A 21,784-nucleotide genomic window follows, 5' to 3' on the forward strand; every position below is an offset into this window, starting at 1 on the left:
AATTTCATGGTGGTGCATAATATAAATGATAATTTAGCATTCTGTAATTCAACCGTTCATCTTAGCGGTGTGTACACATAGATTACTCAGAGTTACGAGCCTGAAGGTTTCAAGGCAAATATGAGGATATTAGACTACGGAGAACCAGTGGAAAATATCCAAGGTGGGTGTCTATGGAACGAAATCAAATACACCTAAAATTGGAAACTTTTTTGAAGGTGAGGTATTCGTCAGGTATTTATATATTCATTGCTATTTTCGATGTATGATTTATGACAAATAATTTTACGAATCATTTTGTAATGCATGTTGGAAATATAATTATAAATAACAAGATGCTATTTTCACTGGGGTTGAGAGTATGCTACCATAAACAACAATTGGGTATTGTGGCTGATGTGAGATTCGTGCGTATAGTATGTTTTGAATATTGTTTTTTTGGAGGTTTTGATTTTCACAAATGCATTTATGCAATTGCCAGCGAAAAGTGTAAAGGTTTATACCTATACTGATTTTTTTATATTAGCCTAAAGTCAGAACCAAGCCTGTTCGAATAATTGATATGACATCTCCTTCCTCATTTGGTTATGGACAACAAAGTGGTGGAGGATTAAGTATGGGTGCTCTTGGACTTCAACAAACACCTCGTAATTTAGGAAGTCAGCAGTTTGGTGGAAGGCTAAATGCCACATCAAGTCATCTCGGTGGTCATGTTACTCCCACTAGTTCCGGCTTAAATAATTTCCCTATTTGCTTACCAAACAGTCTACAACAACAACCTTCTCCGAATAGAGGTGGAAACAGTATGAGCGGGATGTCAAGCTTTGGCATTTCCCACAACAGTCGTGGATTTCCAGGACAGAGTATGCTCAGTAGTAGTATACAGAATTCGTCGTTTTCAACGACACCAGCACTAGATTTATCAGAATTTCCATCTTTAACCAACAGGAACTCGGATAACTCCAATACGACAATGGCCCCGAACCCAATGGCCGGTAGACCACCTTATGTTGGTATGGTCAAACAACCAACAAACGAATCGAGTGAGTTTCAAATTCACAGTGAAGATTTTCCTGCCTTGCCTGGATCTCAAAATCAGGAAAGTCAAGAAAACATGAATAAATCATTGGGAGTGGGACCCTCAGAATCATCAAAAGATGTTAATCGTTTTCTTGGAGATAAAAATTCTCAAACTCCAAAGCGTGGAATTCAGACATCAAAAGATGGACGAGTTACAAATATCCCACCTGGTATGGTTACAGATCAGTTTGGAATGGTAGGTTTGCTTACTTTTATTCGTGCAGCCGAGACAGACCCCAATCTTGTCTCGCTTGCATTAGGTAGTGATCTTACTACATTGGGACTGAATCTGAATACACCAGAAAATTTGTATCCTAACTTTGGTGGACCTTGGGCAGAACAGCCATGCAGGCCACAAGATATTGATTATCTTGTACCATCTGAATATTTAGTTAACCAAACAATTAAGGAAAAACTTGCACCTATTAAATTAAATCGATATGGAGAAGATCTCTTGTTTTATCTATTTTATATGTTTAGTGGTGATATATTGCAATTGGCTGCTGCTGCTGAACTTTATAACAGGGACTGGAGATTTCATAAGGATGAGAGGGTATGGATAACAAGGGTTCCTGGTATGGTACCCACCGAAAAAACAAGTAGTTTTGAAAGGGGAATGTATTATTTTTTTGATGCAGCAAACTGGAGGAAAATTGCAAAGGAGTTTCATCTGGACTATGAAAGGCTTGAAGAAAGACCTCATATGCCATCAACACTTCATTATCATCCAGCACAAGGTATGACTGCATCATGGCCTTTAAAAAATATCTATAAATATGTATTTGGTGTATTAATCTGCTTTCTGGATATTTTGGTAGAATTTAGGTAAAAATTAATCTTATGTATTGGAGTGATTTTTTTCCTTTATTGTTGAAAGGCATTTTACATTTCAACTCCTGTTAATATTTAATGTCACCAGTTTAGATGATAATGCTGTTGATAGTAGATGTGTTTCCCCCCCCCCCCCATCACTGTTATAAAACAGTTAATTACTAAATCAAGACTGACCTTTAACAAAGCCATGCTACCCTCATATAGTATCACATTCTTATCTACCAATTCCTTAATTCTGTCTTTGACCAACTTTTTCACTGCTTTTATTACCATTCCTGAGGTAGTGATTGGTGTATAATTTTCTATTGTAGTCTTAGCACCTTAATGCAAAGGAGCTATTTTGCCCTCTTTCCACTCCCTTGGGACTTTACCAGAGCTGAGACTTAAGTTAAGCAGCTTAGTAAGAGGCACTGACAATTCCTTTGCACATTCTCATAAGATCCACATATTTTGCAACCTTCTAAATCAAGACTGCATGATCACTCAGACCAGTCAGAGAATGTGACCACCTTAGTTATGGACCGATCTTTTGATCCTGTGACTAGATCCAACACTTTCATACTGTGAGTCCCCTCCATTACATCATCCATTTTGTGCATGTGTTTAAGTGATAGGTGATTTTCACTGGCAGTATGAGACCATCACCTTGCTTATCAGAGGCTTGAAGTAGCTCGAGGAAAGTTTTGTTGTTGGTCTCCACAGCATTTAGTTTTTTTAATCCCTAATTTCTCTCTTCAATCTAACATTAGATTCACAAGTAAATTTAATCTTGCCCACTGTACTGAATTGTTAAATTTACAATTACTTATATACTATAGGTGCATTAAGTGTGTAGGATTCACATAAAAAATAAATAAATAATAAAAATTATAGCTTTAACATCTATTGCAATAATTTTGCCTTCCTATTTTTTTAGATACTGTACTAATCAATTTGTATTGTCAGTAAATATTCTGCACTTAGAAGACCAACTTGACCCTGATGTAAAGCAACCCCAGGGATATACAGATTATGCATATAAAGCACGATGTAAAGTGATTGTTTCTTAACTTGAAGGAGTGTGTCTGTTGCATAACCTTAACTTGATGTGTTGTAAATATAAGTAAAACAAGTGTAGTAAAACAGATGGAAAGCATATAGTGATTTATAAAATTCACTAAATGTAGACATAAGGGACAAAGAGGATATGAATTATAGTCAGAAATCCTTATCTGCTTACTGAATAATAGTGAAAATCAGAACTATACAAAAGACCAAACCAAGGAGTCAGGAGTGAACATAAGGGCTGGATGATTATTTTTTAAAAAAATGACTGCGTAAATTAGATTAAACTATATTTTAAAGTACAGCACATTCAGGAAGAAATGTAACCTATGAATGAACGTAGCATAAATTATATGATACTACAGATATTGTTTGAAGTGGCGTCCATGTTTCTCAGATAAACGTTCAATAACATGACATTTAAACTTGCGATTCGTCTGTTAATAAGGTCTCTACTATGTGCTGAATTTTAATTATAGTTCTTTCAGTATATAGTATTCTTTAAAAATTCTATAAAGAGATTAAGGTGGCCATAAACCTTTTGAAATCAGTTGCTCATTAAGGTTCAATTAAAAATTGGTGTTGAGAAAGAGGAGCAGTCATGTTCTTGCAAAGAGAATTCATCATCACTTACCGTTGATCATCTTATTAAAGAAAGCAATGAAGATTTTCTTTTGAGACATACCAGACCTTCCAACTTTTGATGTTGATCATATTCAGTAAACATGCAAGAGAGAATGCATTCATCCAACTGAAGCTATACTGTTTGTCCAAATAATCATCCAGTTTCTGTGTATCATCTCTTGGTGTATGAGTCAAATGTGGAAACAGCACTCCGTGGTGTCATGGGAGATGGACTTGGGATTTATAGTGTTGTTAACAGTTGTACGAGTGAGAAGTAGATCTTTGAACAAAAAGGATACCAAGTTTATTGTAGGCTCTGTGTGTTTGTAGGAAAGTAACAGGATTCCTGCTCTAGAAACCTGGGTTTTTCATTTTGGAAAACAAGCAAACTGGCAAAATGAACACACAAATAATACACTTGCCTCATAGGCAAAGTTGCTTTGGTTGTATTCCCAAATAACATAACAGCCAAATGTGAAAGTCAATCTAAGAAGAGAAAATTGATCTTGATTGAAATTTGTGTGTGGGTAGGGGAAAGCAAAGTGCGATCTTTCTTTCAAGAAAGAACACCATCTCACAATTCCTGCTTATAATGATTTAACTCCCACCTGATTTAAGCTCTTGAGCTTGGATATGCAATATGATGCTGCTTCCTTTACATTAGACATTTCTCATGCACTGTTAACATCTTTCTCTTGCAATTTCTTATGCTGTGGCACTGCTCTAAGCTGCTTCCTGAGTTTATCATAATGATTTGCTCTGTACTTCTGCATATATCCTATCTTAACTGAAAAATTCCACCTCCCAGATCAAAACTGCATGCACTCTCCCCATTCAAAAGCAAAATGACTGATTACCTTGGTTATGGATAAGCACTTTCAAACCCTTGGTTCCCTTCATCTCATGCTGTTTTAGGTAATTATTAGCTAGGTAAATTCCATTTACTTTCCCTCATGTGTTTTTTCTTACTTTCAGTCACTATCACCCATGGTTATAGTCTCCATAAGAATTATTTACCTTGTGTTCATTAATGTAGTTTACTGATGTATACCATCTGCATCTTTCTTTGCAATCCTCCCCTCCATAGCACAAATATCCTACCTCCTATCTCACACTAGATGACCTCAAATACACTACCTCCTATAACCCTACCTTCCTTTTGAACTTTTTTCTTTTTGGCTGCAGTTTTTTACTATCATCAGCAATCCCCTCCATCTTATTCACTTTATTCTCCCTGAAAACATTCTTTCCTTACCTTTCTCTCCTTGTAACTATATCTTCCTTTGTGAACCAGATCTCACTAATGACAAGATATATAATTTCTTGTCAATTATAATATGATCTATTATTATATGAACAGCTTTATGAGTCTGAAGACTCATCTCTCTTTTGTGGTTTAATATTTGGTATATTTTATTAGGTTCTTAACATCTTCCTTGCTGATACTTTCTAACTTCTGATTGTTTTTATTTGCTTGCCTTACTGTTGCATTTTTATATTCATATAAGTAAGAGTTCGTTTGAGAAAGTATTTAATTATTTACTGATTGTTCAAGAGATTGTGCCACTGGTGTCATATAATTTGATTCCATTACTATGGAATTTTTTTTTTTTAATTTAGTTTACATTTAGAATATTTCTATTTATGTACTTTTAAAATTATTATGAAACAAATTTCATTCCAAGCTTTTACTTGCCAGCTTTTTAAAATCTTTAAGCAGGATAGACTTTTTTTTTTTTTGTGTGTATCAGATCAATTTGCATTTGTTGAGTCAAGCAAAGAAAATACACCTAGTTTACAATTACAGAAATTAAATAATAATGTTGCAGTTATTGGTATGTTCATCATATTTCCTTTTGTTGTGTTACTCAATATTTAGTATATTTTACTATCATTTTGCTTTTATAGAAACCTAATTTATGCTGTGACAGAGGTTAATCCTATCTGTATAGTTTACTGAGTCTGTCAGTTTTGTGCAAGTTTCTTGAAGGAAAAACCCTGCTGGTTCAGTTAGTAAGAGCAGTATTCCTTGGTTGCAAAGACCTGGATTTTGGAATCCCATCTAGGATGCAAACAATCTTTAAGAGCTTTCCAAGTGAAGATGATCCAGTATAAGTAGAGTTTTTTGTCATATAAAATAGACAAACTGCCCAGAGAACACATCCAGTTAACAGACAAAAATATGGTATATTCCAGTAATTGGACCACATTTTATTTTATAATAAGCTATATAAAACATAATGAATTAATAAAAGACCCGACAAGTTTCATAAGTCATTTGACTTGCATCTTCAGGGGTAAAAGGTAACTGAAAGTTAAAACAACAAAAAAGTTGTTTTAATTACTAAGTTAATTAGCCGAAAGGCTATTTTACCAGCGAATATGTTAATAGAAAGGGGGATGGTGAATCCCTTTATGTTTTTACAGCCGGGTATGAAACTCGGATCGAAATCCATAGAGTTTCATGCCGAAAAAAACTATCGGCAAGCCCAAGTGTAAATGATTACTTGGGTAGTACAACACCAGGGCAACTCCATGCAAAGGTGGAGCAAGATCTGTCAGTAACTTTAATATTCTCTCATAATGTAAAACCCAGCTCCTAAGAGATGTATATATATTGTTTTACATTATGAGAACTTACATACCTCTACTATCGAATTGCTGAAGTGGTGTACTAGGAGGTATGTAAGTTCATGTTCACTTAAAACCTTGATATTCCAGGTCTACCTACCCACTGATGAGACCTTAAAAAAGGTTGAAACCAGTCTGGGTAGTGACCTCTTCTCATAATGTAAAACAATATATATACATCTCTTAGGAGCTGGGTTTTACATTATGAGAGAATATTAAAGTTCGTGACGGAGCTTGCTCCACCTTTGCATGGAGTTGCTCTGGTGTTGTACTACCCAAGTGATCATTTACACTTGTGCTTGCTGATAGTTTTTTTCGGCATGAAACTCTATAGATTTCGATCCGAGTTTCGTACCCAGCTGTAAAAACATAAAGGGATTTACCATCCCCCTTTCTATTAAAGTTGTTTTAACTTTTTTGTTGTTTCAAAAAAGTTAAAAGTTTCAAAAGACGGCTACAACTATACAGTTATGGCGTCTGACTATTCATAAAATTAAAAAACAGAATGCAGATTCAAAGCAGTGCTGAGTTTAAACAATGCTGGATGATGCGACGTTCTGTTGTTCAAGTTCATAATGTCCGAGCTCTGACTGAGGTATATTTTTTATTAAAGCTGACCAAACTTGATGGAGAATTAATCGTTGATTTTTATTGCATTGTGTTGGTATTTTAAACATGTTTGCAGCTTCTTTAAATTTCCTTATGTAACAGTTTTTTTCTATGTACGACATGTTTGTATTCTGCCATAGTACATTGTGGCCGGTGGAGGTGGTATGGAAAGCTAAACCTGATTTTTGTTCTCTTCTGTTTTGTACATCCTTTTGGTGTTCGTTCATGCGAATTTCCCCAGATCTTCCTGTCTGTCCTACGTAGCAGATGCCGCAAGAACAATCAATTTTGTAAACACCTGGTTTTTTTAAAGGATGATGAGGTTTTTTTCCCAGCGGCAGAAAGGCTACTTTGATGTTATATTTGTTAAGTAATTTGGCCATCTTGTCTGTAACATTTTTGATATGTGGAAGCATGATAGCGTTTTTGAAATCTTGTTTCTGAGAGATGCTTGTAGGAGATGTGTGGAGGATTTTTTTGATAGTTTTTTTTGATACCATTCTTTTGAAAGATCTGTATTAAATATTCTAATTCTTCGTTTCTCTGTTTTTCTGTGCTGGAAATGTCATACACTCTGTCCCTTAGGGTTTTTATTATACCTATTTTTTGCGAAGGGTGGTGGTGTGAGGCCGCATTAAGAAATGTTCCTGTGTTGGTGGGTTTTCTGTATATTGAGAAAGAAAGTTTATTATCCTTTTCATTGACTTCTAATAGAATGTCTAGAAAAGGCAGTTTTCTAAGTTCTTCTTGTTCTAAAGTAAATTTTATATTATGCAAATTATTTAGGTAATATTTGAAAGCAATTAGTTCATCTGTTGTTCCTGGCCATATGATGAATATATCATCGACATGGCGTAGCCATATTTTTGGTTTTTGATGATAATTGTTTAAAGCATTATTTTCAAAGTTTTCCATAAATAGGTTAGCCAAAGCCGGTGAGAGGGAAGAGCCCATAGCCAGTCCTTCTTTTTGTTCCCAAAATTTGTCTTGAAACATGAAAAAAGTATTATTTATACGATGCTTATAAAGATCTACGATGTCCGGAGGAAAAAGGTCTTCTAGGAGATTCACAGTTTCGTTTCTTGGAACATTTGTAAATAGGCTGATAACATCCAAACTTGCTAATACGTCTGAAGGTCCAATATAAATATCTTTTACTTTTTCAATAAAATGTGTACTGTTCTTGATGAAAGAAGATGTTTTTCCTATATGAGGTAAAATCATTTTGGTGAGATGTTCTGCTAAATTAGAGGTTGGAGAGTCTCTACCATCTACTATTGGTCTTAAGGGAATACCTATCTTATGAATTTTTGGTACACCATAAATTCTTGGAACTAATGGGTGTTTTGAATGTAGAGTTCTTTTGAGTTCTTCAGTCCAATTAGGTATCTTTTTGATTATATCATTGGTTTTATTGTGAGCGCACCAAGTGGGATCTCTGCCTAAAGGTTTATAGGTATTAGAATCTTCAAGAAGGGTTTTCGTTTTATTATTATAATCTTCAGAATTCAAAACTACTGTTGCATCTCCTTTATCTGCTTTGATTATAACGATATTTTTGTCTGATTTTAATTCTTTGAGGGAAGTGTATTCTGTGTAAGGAAGATTCCTTTGAGGTAATTTACTTTGCAATAGTAATGCTGTGGTTTGTATGCGGATGAGATCTGATGTATTACCCAGTAAATTTCTTATTCCTTTTTCTGTTTGAGCCATTGTCAATTTTTGGAATGAAACATGGCGTCAAGGCAAAGTTAAAAAAGGTTTAACTTTGCCTTAATGCTTTAAAGGTTTAAAAAATTAGAAAGAAATCCAAGACCCTTAATCGAGGATTAAGGGTTTTGGATTTGATTATCTCATCAGAGGATGTAATTATAAATGAGGTGTCAAATCATCCACCAATTGGTGAAAGTGACCATGAGGTGATTACCTGGGTGGTTGCCAGCAGTGCAAGGACCCCTGTGAAAAAAGGGTATATGTGGAACTATAAGGGGGTGATTATGAAGAGCTCAGGAGACAGCTTGCAGGTGTAGCATGGAATGAAGAGTTAGCTGGAAAAGAGATCAATGCAGCTTGGGGGATTTTCAAAAACTATTTAGTAGACGCAATGTCTAAATGTATTCCACGGGTGAGAAAGGTAAATAAGGTAGGTGTGAGATGGATGAATAAAGAGATTAAGTATGCGATACAGAGAAAAAGGGCATTATGGAGGCAGCATAAGAGAAGTGGAAGTAACCAATTTCATGAGGTCTACAAAGACCAGGCATGGAGGGTGACTTGGTTGGTGAGTGTAGCTAAAGAGAGGTATGAACAGCAGTTAGCTAATGAAGCCAAAAAGAATCCTAGGGAGTTCTTTCGATATGTAGCCAGCAAAAGAAAGAATGATTATGGAAGGATGACATTGATTGGAGGGAATGGTATAATGACAGTATCTCCACCACACATTCTGTTGCAGAATGTGTGGTGGAGATACTTAATGAGCAGTTCATAAAGATCTTTCAATCTTGTGAATGTGACTTCGTGGAGAGATTGAGAGCAGTTGATGATGGGGAGGAGAGACTGACTGTAAGTGAGCAAGAGGTCTTTGGGGAGTTCAGTAAACTAGATATAAATAAGGCTGTGGGACTTGATAATATATCGCCGTGTATTCTGAAGGAATGTGCCAGAGAGTTGACACTTGCCTTGACATATTTTTTTAATACGAGTCTTGCATTTGGGCAAGTTCCTAAAGAGTGGAAGGAGGGCAAGATTGTGCCACTTCATAAAGGAGGTGATCTAACTCAAGCATCAAACTATAGGCCTATCTCTGTGTCAGGTGTTGTGGTTAAGTTGTTGGAGAAGCTTGTGAGAACTAGGATCCAGAGTTGGGTTGACAACAATGGTATAATCTTTGATGGACAGCATGGATTTGCTAAAGGGAGGTCATGTTTTAGTAATCTACTTACTTATTACAATAAAGTGACTGCTTCCTTTGACAGAGGAGAAGGATACACAGTAATATACTTGGATTTCGCAAAAGCTTTTGATAGAGTACCTCATGATAAGTTGACAGTCAAACTAGAGCAGATGGGGTTGGATATTAGATTAGTGCATTGGATTGGAGACTGGCTATCTGATAGGTATCAACAAGTTGTGTATGGGGGTGTGATATCCAGGAAAAGGAAAGTCACTAGTGGAGTGCCTCAGGGGTCTGTTTTAGGGCCATTACTATTTAACTTGTATATTAATGACATTAGCGAAGATTTGGATGGAGATATTCAGTTGTTTGCAGATGATGCAAAGTTGGGATGAACCATAAATAGTAGTGAAGATGTTGTGGCCTTGCAAGAAGACTTGAATAAATTGCGTGTTTGGGCAAGCAAATGGGGATGTGAGTTCAATGTTGCAAAATGTAAGGTTTTAAAATTTGGAAAACAAAGATGGGATGCAGAATTTATGCTTGGTGAGAATGTATTGTTGGAGGTAGAGGAAATAAGAGATCTGGGAGTGATAGTGGATAAGGATCTAAAATTTAGGGGACACATCGCCAAAATTTTGAAGACAACACAAAGACTTCTGGGAATGATGTGGAGGACACTGATGTGTAGAAGTAGGGAGATTCTTGTTCCATTGTATAAGGCTTTGATTAGGCCACACATGGACTATTGTGCCCAGTTTTGGTCACCGGGTTTTCAGAAGGATGAAGAGATGTTGGAAAGAGTCCGAAAGTGACTGACTAAGGTAGTTTCTGATCTCTGGAATATTGAGTATGAGGAAAGATTGAGAAGATGTAATTTGCAGAGTCTGGTGGAGAGAAGGAAGAGGGGAGATATGATAGAGACCTACAAGTTGGTAAGGGGTTGTTATAAGATCAATGGTGGAGAAGTTCTATAGAGAATAGTGGGAGATCAGGGGAGAACCAGAGGTCATCCCTGGAAACTGTATAAAGAGAGTGTGAGTAGGGGAGTGAGAGGCAGGTTTTTTTTGCAGAGTTGTGAATGATTGGAATGCCTTGCCTGAGAGTGTGGTGTCTGCAAGGAGTTTGAGTGTTTAAGACACGGTATGATGAGATGTGTGTGTGATAAAAGGACCTCCCAGATGAGTCTTTGACTCCTGAGGTCTTGTTTAATAATAATAATAATGATAATAATAAATGGTTTCTGTTTTCATTCTTTCAACATGTTCCATCCATTTCTGTTTATGCTTTTTAATTTTTTCTATTACTGATTCCTGGTTTAATTATTTCATAATTTCTTCATTTCTTTCTTCATTGAATAGAGTATGCTTTGCAGTTTCTCTCGTAAACTTCATTTTAGCTGTTATAATCTTTGTCTTTTTTGTTTTATGGTCCAGATTTCACTTCCATACGATAGGACTGATAGGGCTACTGTATTATATTATTATTATTATTATGTGACACCTCCAGGGAGTCCAAAGACTCCCTGGAGGTGTATATCAAGGGAGAGTGTGCCAACAGCATCGAACAATTGTTCCCCTTCCAACTACTAACTGTGCTCAAACTTAACTTTTTGCATGAGCCATTAGAATCAGAGGCTCTACCAATTGACCTTTGCTACTTTTATCTGGTTTGTTTTTGAACCAAGTTAGGTTTAAATATAGGGTTAATTGCACCTATTATTTTTAAATATTTTGAAATTTTTAGGTTTATATCTTTTTCATGTGTAATCATACATCCTATGTAGTTAAATGAATTCACCTGTTCTAAAATCTTGATATCTATTACTAATTTAGTTCTTACTTGATGTTGTCCTTTAAAGACCACTGTTTTTGATTTTTCTTTATGTTATCATTCCATAACCTTTGGCTGTTTCTTTTAAATTTGAAATATCTTTCTATAAGTTATCTTCAGAATTTGTAATCATTATTTGATCATCAGCAAAAAAGGAGAGTGTTTTAAGTTCACAGTAGGAGAAAGTTTAATTACCCCTTGATGAAAATTTTTATTCCATTTTATTATTATTTCATTTAGATAAATATTAAAAAGAGTTGCTGAAAGAGTACATCCCTGTCGGACTCCTTGGTTTATCTCTCTCGTACATGATAGTTCATAATTTAATCTTATTTGTATTTGATTATTTTCATATATATTTATGATAGCTTTTAGAATATTATTTGCTATTTGTTTTTTTTTTAATATGTCAAATAAAATGCTTTTTCCAAGTCAATAAATGTAATGTGTGTGTTTCTAAATTCTATTCTCTTCTTTTCTTTATTATTAATTTTAGGCAAAAGGCCGAGTCACATGACGTCCTTTTCTAAGTCTGTTCTGTACTTCTTAAATAAAGTTTTCAGAATATTTTATTAATTTATTTAAAATTCTGCTATATATTTTGTAACAAGAATTTAGAATACTTGTACCTCTATAATTTTTAGGATCATCTCTACTGCCATTTTTAAAGATAGCGATCACAATTGCTTTTTTCCATTCTATTGGTGGATTACTTGTTGAATAGATTTTATTTAAAAATAATAGGAGTCTTTCTTTGAACCTTATTCCTGCATATTTATATGATTCTGAGCCCAACCTATCTTCTCCGGATGATTTTCCATTTCTTGTTTTTTTCAGGCTGATTTCTAATTCTTCTTTAGTTATTTCCTTTTCATTTTCATTAATGTTTGCCAGTTATCTTTTTTAAAATATTTACTGTACGCCCACAGATGCGAGATCCTTTGACACTTATGTGCATGTCAAAAGAAGGAGAATCTATTCCGATAATAGGGTAATCGATGTGTTTCATGGGATTATTGTAAGTTGGAAAATTAGCTTTTCTTTTATGAAAATTCTAGTTCTTAAAGTGGTAACTATTTTGCTTGTACAACAGTTGGAAAATTTATTTATAAAGCCAGTGACTTCACGTGTCGGTGGCCAATTCATGCTTCCTTTATTTCTTTCTCTCCTTCAGCATGAATTGACTCTTCTTTGCATAAAGCCAAGTTCAGCTCTACGAAGTGTGGACGTATAATATCTGTCCACAATTCTGTATAGATATTTAGAAATTCTAATTTCAATTCAGTGTTTAATTTTATGTTTTCTTTAGTATCTGTACTTAAATGTTTCAAAATCTTATGTACATTGAATCTATTGAATCTTATTTTTATATAAGTCATGTTCTAAATTAGAAACAAATTTGTTCCATGATTGTCTGTCTTTTTCTGAATTCTCTTTTAGCTATGCTTCTTATTCTTTTATATTCTATTTCATCTTCTAATCTTTTACCTTAACTGTTTATAATTTGGTGTACGGAGACTTGAAAAGGTGTTGTTGAGTGAATGGAAGTGGATGTGCAGAATCAGGGAAACTAGAGTTACTAGAAGGGGGAGTAGATATGCAGACTTTAGGGAGACAGTAGAGTGTATGAATGTGTGTAATATGCCCGAGCGAGTACGAAGGACAACTGATCAGAATGGGATAGTTAGTATAAGGCATCCAAATAGGGATGGGACAAATGGACTTCTGAAATTCATGTATACTAATGCCAGAAGTATTAGGAACAAGAAGGAAGAATTTTTGGCCTTGGTTGGCACTTTCAGGCCACAGGTTATCGGCATTGGTGAAACATGGCTGACAGAAGATGATATAGCTAGTGGGATTGAATGTGAGGGGTATGGTGTGTTCAGGAGTGACAAGGAGAATAAAATGGGGGGAGGAGTGTTATTGATGATAGCTGATGAGTTGCAGCCAAGGAGAACAGAAGTTGAATTGCAGGATAGAGAAAACAGCACGTTTGAGGCTATTTGGTGTGAGATTGAGACCAGCAGAACAAAATATACAATTGGGTGCTGCTATAGACCAGGTGATGGAATAGATGGTGGAGATAGTATGCATAAGCAAATAGAAGAAATGAGTGGAATGAGGGTAATTATTATGGGAGATTTCAACTATGGTAACATTGATTGGAAGGAGGAGAGGACACATGGGAGGAAGGAATTGGATTTTATGCGGTAATTAAGGAATAACTATCTGCGACAGCATGTAATGGAAAATACTAGGGGTCAGAGAGTGCTTGACCTAGTAATTGCATCTGAGAATTTGGCTGTAACGAATATGACCATGTTATAACCAATTGGTGAGAGTGATCATAGGGTCTTGACTTGGGAGGAATTTACAATTAAGACAGGGTACATGTGGAATTATCGGGCTGGTAAGTATGACAAGCTTAGGAGTTTGACTGGTTCAGTACCATGGCATGTAAAACTGCAAGTGCTGGATGTTGATAGTGCATGGGAGGCAGTTAAGAAGTGTTTGCAGGAGGCATTGGCTGACTGTATACCTAGAGTCCGAATAATAAATCAAGTAGGGATTAAATGGATGAATAACACCATTAAGCTTGAGCTGCAAAAAAAAAAAAGAAACAACTGTGGAGGGAGTTTAAGGAGAAACGTGACCAGCAGGCACATGAACGGTATAAAGCGCAGGCCAGAAGGGTAACGAGTGTGGTAAGAAAAGCGGATTATGAAAGAACATTAGCCATGCAGGCTAAAGAAAATCCCAAACAGTTTTTTTGATATGTTGCAAATAAAAGAAAAAATGTATATAGCAGAATGATTTTAAAGAATGCCGATGGTAGGGAAGTAACTGAATCAGTTGATATAGTGGAATTACTAAGCGAGCACTTTGCAAGAGTATATCATCCAGGTGGTGGCATTGCAGGAATGAATGAACCAATAGCTTATACTGGAATTGTGGTGAATGAAGTGGAGGTGAATAGTCTATTACAAAACCTCAATGTCAATACATCTGTGGGATTGGATTGTATACCAGCTCGAGTTGTACATGAAGTGGCTAAAGAATTGTCAGTGCCCTTGACCATTTTGTCTAATTTGAGTCTCGGATCTGGGTTAGTCCCGAGGGGATGGAAAGAGAGGAAAATAGTTCCACTGCATAAAGGAGGTTCCAAGACTGCTGTTGTAAATTACCGACTGATCAGCATATCAGGAATCGTTGTCAAGGTCTTGGAGAAAATAGTCAAGAGGAAAATACAGGATTGGATAGATGAAAATGGGATACTGTATGGGGGGGGAGCATGGTTTTGTGAAGGGTAGATCATGCCTCAGTAACTTGCTCACATTTTATAACACAGTGACGGCAGCTGAACTGGATAAGGGTAATGGGTAATTTACAGTGATTCTACTGGACCTTACTAAGGCCTTTGACAGGATACCACATGGAATTCTAATCAGTAAACTGCAGCATATGGGGATGGATATAGGATTCGTGAGATGGATAGGAGGGTCGTTGATGGAGAGATATCAGAGAGTGGTTTATTCAGGAGTAGAGTCCAAAAGACGACCTGTGACTAGTGGTGCACTGCAGGGTTCTGTTCTTGGACCACTACTGTTCAATTTGTTCACTAACGATATAGGAAACAATCTGAGAGGAAGTGTTCATTTGTTTGCTGATGATGCAAAGTTGGGTAGAGCAATAGTGGGTGCACGGGATGTCAAAATTTTGCAGGATGATTTGGATAGTTTGGAGGACCTCGTTAAGGAGAATGGATGTCAATTTAATGTGGCAAAGTGTAAGGTTATGCATTTTGGGGTGAAAAGATTAGCAGCAGTATATCACATTGGTGGAACCATACTCCAGGAGATTGACGAGGTCAGGGATTTGGGAGTTTTGGTGGATAGGGAGTTGAAGTTTATGGGACACATCGCAAAAGTGGCTAAATCAGCTCATCAAATCACTTGGTTGCTGAAAAGTACTTTAACAAGTAGAGACAAACAGGTTATTGTTCCTCTGTATCGAGCCTTGATAAGACTCGATACAGAGGACTAGACTAGACTCGATACTAGACTACTGTGCCTAGATATGGGCACCAGGGTTTCTTCTTGATGGGGAGGAGGTGGAGAGGATCCAGAGACGAGTTACCAAGATGATAGCAGATCTATGGAATGAACCTTATGAGAACAGGGTGAAGATTTGTGGGTTGCAGAAATTGGTTGATAGGTAGTGGTGATATAATTGAGTTGGGGAGGAGGTGGAGAGGATCCGGAGACGAGTGACCAAGATGATAGCAGATCTATGGAATGAACCTTATGAGAACAGGTTGAAGATTTGTGGGTTGCAGAAATTGGTTGCTAGGCAGAAAAGGGGTGAAATGATTGAGACATTCAAATTACCAAAGGGTTTCTATAAGATTAATTCAGAAGATATTTTTGAGAATAGGACTGGTGGTGGGAGGACTAGGGGCCATACATGGAAGCTGGGCAAGAGTGTGGTTAGCAAGGGTGTTAGAGCTAGGTATTTTACTTGGAGAGTGGTAAATGAGTGGAATAAGCTGCCAGAGTCTGTTGTGGGTGCCATGACTGTGAATGAGTTCAAGGCGAGATATGATAGATACTGTGTGAATGTCGAATAGTTATTCTTGACATGATGTTAGGGCCTCCTTCGATGAGTCTATCGACTCCTTGGAGTTTCCCCATAATAATAATAAACAAATGTTTTAAATTTCTTTCTATTCTTGTTATTTGTAGCCATTTAGGTGGTAATTTTAATTTTACTTTAACGAAGAAGTGGTCACTATTTATTTAGGACTAAGCCATGTCCTAAACAGAAGGTTCTTACCATTCTTATTAGATTTCCTCTTTTTTCCAAATTTTCCCAAAAAAATTCTATATATATATAGTAATCATTCCCTACTCTACTGATTTGATCTTCAACTTTTGATTTTCCTGGTGTTAGATGTGTTCTTTAATGCCACAAAAAATTCCTCCAATTCTTCTTTAATAGAACGTTCTATGGTACCAGGCATAAATAACTCTCATTGTCCCATTCCTTATTTTGATATTTGCTCATATCTCTACTTGATATTGCCTACCATTCTAAGATTTTCCTTATACTTACTATAGCTATTCCTTATTTTCTCTGATCATTATTGTTGATCAAGAATATAAATCCTGTGTTTGTTATTTAGAAGAATTTCACCTGTTTTTGTCTTATTTATTTCAGTAATACCTGAAACTTTCAGGTATTACTGTTATGTCATTCTGGTACTTCTCCAATTTTTCTTCTAGTTCTACTTCATTTTCCATTGATGTTTGTTGTGTTGATGATGCCAATCTTGAATCTTGCTGATGTTGATTGGAGTTTGTTTCAGTAGCTCAATTTTCACTGTTTCTCCTGATTCTCTGACAAAAACAATAGGGAAATTGTTTAACTGGACAAAATGCTCCAGCTGGCATGAAATACCATGATGTTAAGCCTTCATTTTGTTTTGATTTAAGCTTATAAGAATAAAGTTTCATTATCTAAATCCCATATTTTAACCAGCCAACCCTTCTTTATTCAATATCCAAGTAGGTAACTTCTAACAGGGTACATCATCAGAAGCCCCACTCAGTTCTCTGCATTCTTTAAAAAGGCAATGTTGAGTTCTTCTCCCACTTATCTGCCTTTGAACCTCAGGTAACCTCTGTATTGGTGAACTTCCTTTAGTATATTGTAAACTTGTAGGTTTTTTTTTTCTTCCTGTTTACAAGTTGAAGTTTTTGCTGTCTGCAAAAGTTCAGCTGTTTTCTTTGTACCATCCAAGAATATATTGGATTCCATACTTTGTTGCCTTTCATATTATAGGAAGAGTGGTATATCAGCTATGGTATTCTTAGATCATCATGATTACATTTGTTTTTATGAGTCTTAAAATCAGGTCTTGCGAATTGTGCTCAGCCCTCCAGTTCAGCTAAATATGTCATCTGAATTTAAGTAGCTGCTTCATACTCTCAGTTTTGGCCTGATTGGCCGAGTGGTTAGCATACCTGCTCTCCAACCAATACGCTGCAGGTTATTATGTCACATATTATTATTATGTGACATAATTCTGCCATGGGCATGGATGTATGTGACTGTCTTTAGGTGGGAAATGAATTTTATTGCCCGATTTGAAACTACTGTCCTGCTTATTGGAGGCCTGAAGTGGCTTGAAAAAGTTCCATGTTTGGTCTCTAGAGCTGGGTTTCTGAACTATATAAAAAATAAATAAAAATACCAAAACATATATAAAATTGATTTAAAAAATAAACAGGTGGGGAAATATCCTTAACCCATCCATAGTACAAAAAAAGACACACACATTAATTCTTTTTTTATCTTTGGACTAATGACATTACAGATGAAGCTATCCTTGTTCTTTTAACATCTCTTCATTGTAACATATTTCCCCCACTTTTTTGTTATACTGCTACCTTGAAAATGGCTGTGAGACAAGACCAAAAATTTTGTTAAAATATTTGTATGTGTTTTAAGTTTTTAGTACTAATAGGTAGTATATTGTGTAATGTTTACTATTTCCAGACAAGGTTCTATATTCATATTCTCTTAATATATAATTTTTGTATTATTCACATTACACACCTTGCAGGGATAAAGAAATCATGGCTGTTTCCTCATGATTAAAAAAAAAAAAGTTAATAATATTTTTGCAGTTAGTAGAGAGTGGAAGTTTCTCAACATCTCAGAGAGACTTGTTCTGAAATGGTAGATGTTTAAGGTTCATACTTTTATTTTAATTGTGTACTGGTTGTATATGTATTTGTCTCTTATTTGGATAACTTGTAGAAAATGCAGAGTTGTAGCATTGATATGAATCTTTTCGAGCATATGGTATGTCATATTTTTAACGTATTTTTCAAGTATCATGTTGAGAGATGTGCTGAATTTTTCTGCCAATATTGTCCTGATATTGATTCCTGATTTTTTTTTTTTTTTTTTTTTATATCAGTCCCACACAGTAAAGGTCACAAGACCTATAGCACGACAATTGTATGTTGTGGACAAACAGAGAGAAAGATGGAATGTGTTAATGTTTTTCTTGTAGAGATAGGGGTTGTATTCATTGGGAAAGTTCTTCCAAAGAACAGAAGTAGATGATATGAAGGAAAAGGGTGAGAAGTTGGTTCATTAAGTCTGGAACTAAATTGTGTATGGATGTTGAATGTGGCTGACCTGGCTCATATATGATTAGAAGAAAGCAGAGGAGTGAAAGTGACCACTTAAGTGGAACAATACCCATGAAAATACTTATAAAAATAGATGTTATATAAAAAGAGGATGTCTGTGAGAAAGTGATTAGAGGGAATCACTATGAGAATGATTGTCTGTTAAGCAGATAACCCCTTTTCTTGATGCATTCATTAATCATGCTGTGGTAGGGTTTGGGTGCACCACTTCCAATATGAGAACAATATTCCTGGGGTTGAATGGATTGAGGATTTACAAAATGTTAGGAGTTGTGCAGAAAAGTATAGTTTAGAACATTTTCAGTTTTTTTGGGAGGTAACCCAAGAGGAGGAAAGTGTTCTTGGTTGGTAATTAGAATATTATTAAAAGCAAAAGAGAGTGGAGCAGGATCTTTCTTCCAAGAAGACTGGAACATGTTTTGATAGCATTGAAATTCACTATATTATCTTCACCCAACTTGAGAATGGTGAGATCACTATTCAAAACATTGGTTGTAGAATATCTTAAAGCATGGATTATATGAGCACAACAAGGTTTAGTGAAGAAGAGAAATGAAGCATACTTCCACCAGTAAAAGTATAAATAGCATTTGAGGTTATTGAGAAAAGGTAATTGATGCATAGGAGGAAGAGTGCGAGTGAAAGCTCGGCATTAATGAAAAATTCTGATTCTTGTGTGTGTGTCATGGTGGAAACAGTCCACTATGACACACACACATTGAACATGCAGAGAAGGTAGCATTCAAATCATGGGATAAGAGGAAGAGTAACTAATGAGTTAAATCGATGATTGGCTGGCAGATGGTTATCAGTGGATTGAGGGGGTGGAGGTGAGGGGATCCCAAAAGAGGAAGGTCACTAACAGAGTGCTGCAGGGATCTGTTTTGGAATCCTTATTGTTTAATTTGTATTTAACAATATAGGGCATTTGTGGCCTTATGGATCTCAATAGACTGTGAGTGGGTGAATGAGCGAAACTGTTAGCTTAATGCTGCAAAGTATCTTGAAATTTGGGCAAGGATGAGGATTCAGACTATACAGTTAATGGGAAAATTTTTGAGGGAGGTAGGAGAGATGGCACTGATCTTAGAATATTGTTCTCACATTGGGATAGCGTACCCACCTAATATCTCCTTAACCCGACACTGGTGAGGTAGGTAAATGTAACAAAAGTGGTAAGGTGGGGTCCCACAGACCCACCCAAATAATGTAGTGTATTATAGAAATCCATATCTTTTTAATCAATATTAGTGGATTCTTCTTCACAGTCTTGTTCTGTATCAGACTTATGGTTACTGTTCACTATCATAATCTCCACTAAATGGCTCCTCGTCTGTCAAAGCGTCATGTAAAAGTTGACATAACCTCTGTTCTTCCTGCTCGTAACTCATCTGGTAAAAAAAAATATATATATACACACACACATACATACAGTCATACCCCGAAGTTACGCGGTAGGTGGGACCAACAAAAAGCGCGTAAGCCGAATTCGCATAACTTGGGGTATAATTTTGCATGTAATTTATATATACAAACATACAATTGGGACCAAAGGTTTACAAAAACACCTATAATTTTTAAGAAATATAATCATAATTGTAGTTTTTCGTACATAAAAAAAAGAAAGTTATTTCGATGTCGATGGTTTCATAAAATCTAATAGATTCGTCTGATGGCATAATGTCTTTTTCTTGGCACGCAAAATTTCTTCATAGCAAGCTAATGATTTTTTAATGAGGAATGAATTGTGGCTACAATTCATTCCTTGTTAGAATATGTCCTCCAAATCTGTAAACCTTTCTTTTATGATTGTTCTTACTGTGGATTCCTATAGATAGAACTTCTTTGCTGGCTCACAAATTTTCATTCCGCCTTCAAAATCCTTAATGATGTTGAGTTTTGCTTCCAAAGTCAATGTTTTCCTTTTCTTGCTAGCTGTAGAAGAATCGGACTTGCTTCTTTTGGACGACTTTATTATTTTTTATGTGATAAAATTTTTATCAAGAACATAACATTAAACAATCACAAGGTTTGTTAGACTATAAAAATCGTGTATGAATGGAGACCATGCGAAACACATCACTGCTTGTTCACAGCATGTGCGACACTGGCGAATGCAGCTGGCGCCAGAAAGATATGCCTAGTGGTGAGGCATGAAGTGGGATAGGAATACCTACATATAAGAAACTGCGTAACTCCAGATTTACAGAAGTCTGGGTATGATTGTATGTATGTATATATATATATATATATATTATTCTCAAAATACCCTCTAAATATTTACGAAAACGTATTTTCTTATAGTTGGTATGTAAAAATATAGAAGACACAGCGGTAACAATAATATTTTAGTAGAATATACATGAAAACAACTTGCATTTCGGAAATAAATATAGGCACACTTTTGATAAGTCACAAGTTTAGTGTGCAGAGGTGTAACAGCACACGTTACGCCTTGGCACACTAAATTTGCTTTTCACGCAACAGCCTGTTTATGGTGTCGAGTAGCGGGTTATGGAAAGGGAAGCTATACTGAGGTATGACTCACTGCCACACGTTGTTAAAAAGCTATAGTCAATTTAAAACTTTGGGATCTGTGACACCCCACCTTACTAACGCCAGGGTTAGGAATTCTTGATTGTATTCAGAAGATGGCAGTCTGCCTAATAGACGAGCCCTTTTTCATAGAAATGAATCCAGTTATTTTCTCATAGACTTTCTCTTTCTGCATTATATCATGAAAGTATCTCTAAATAGGTACTTTCATGGGCAATGCTTCACCAAAGTGATTCCTACTATTCCTCTGCTTTCCTCTAATCATGTAAGAATATGAGTAACCACTAGACTAAATGATCCTGCAATGAAGCCATTCCGTTGGAAAGATCTGGGTTCGAATCCTGCATAGAACATGAAGAACCTTTTATCAGGCTTTTCAATTGAAGGTCAGTTACCTGGTCTCGTAATGGAGGTGGCTGGGGGATTTTTTTGCTTTGGCCATAAATCCAAAACA

General features: G+C 35.9%; 1 protein-coding gene across 2 annotated transcripts in view; it reads left to right on the forward strand.

Moving 5' to 3' along the window:
* Window positions 1-380: 380 nt before the first annotated feature.
* Window positions 381-21,784, forward strand: part of LOC150095459 (CCR4-NOT transcription complex subunit 2-like) — a 71,287-nt gene continuing 49,883 nt past the window's right edge. For both annotated transcript variants that reach the window (XM_090410095.1, XM_090410096.1), the window contains exon 1: window positions 381-1,817. In XM_090410095.1, coding sequence (XP_090266221.1) covers window positions 563-1,817 — 1,255 coding nt within the window. In that variant the 5' untranslated portion in view covers window positions 381-562. The remainder of the gene's footprint in view (window positions 1,818-21,784) is intronic.

This window comes from Typopeltis vanoorti, chromosome 20 (genome assembly GCF_054136105.1).
Source record: "Typopeltis vanoorti isolate ZY-2024b chromosome 20, IOZ_Tvanoo_1.0, whole genome shotgun sequence".
NCBI lineage: Eukaryota > Metazoa > Arthropoda > Arachnida > Uropygi > Thelyphonidae > Typopeltis > Typopeltis vanoorti.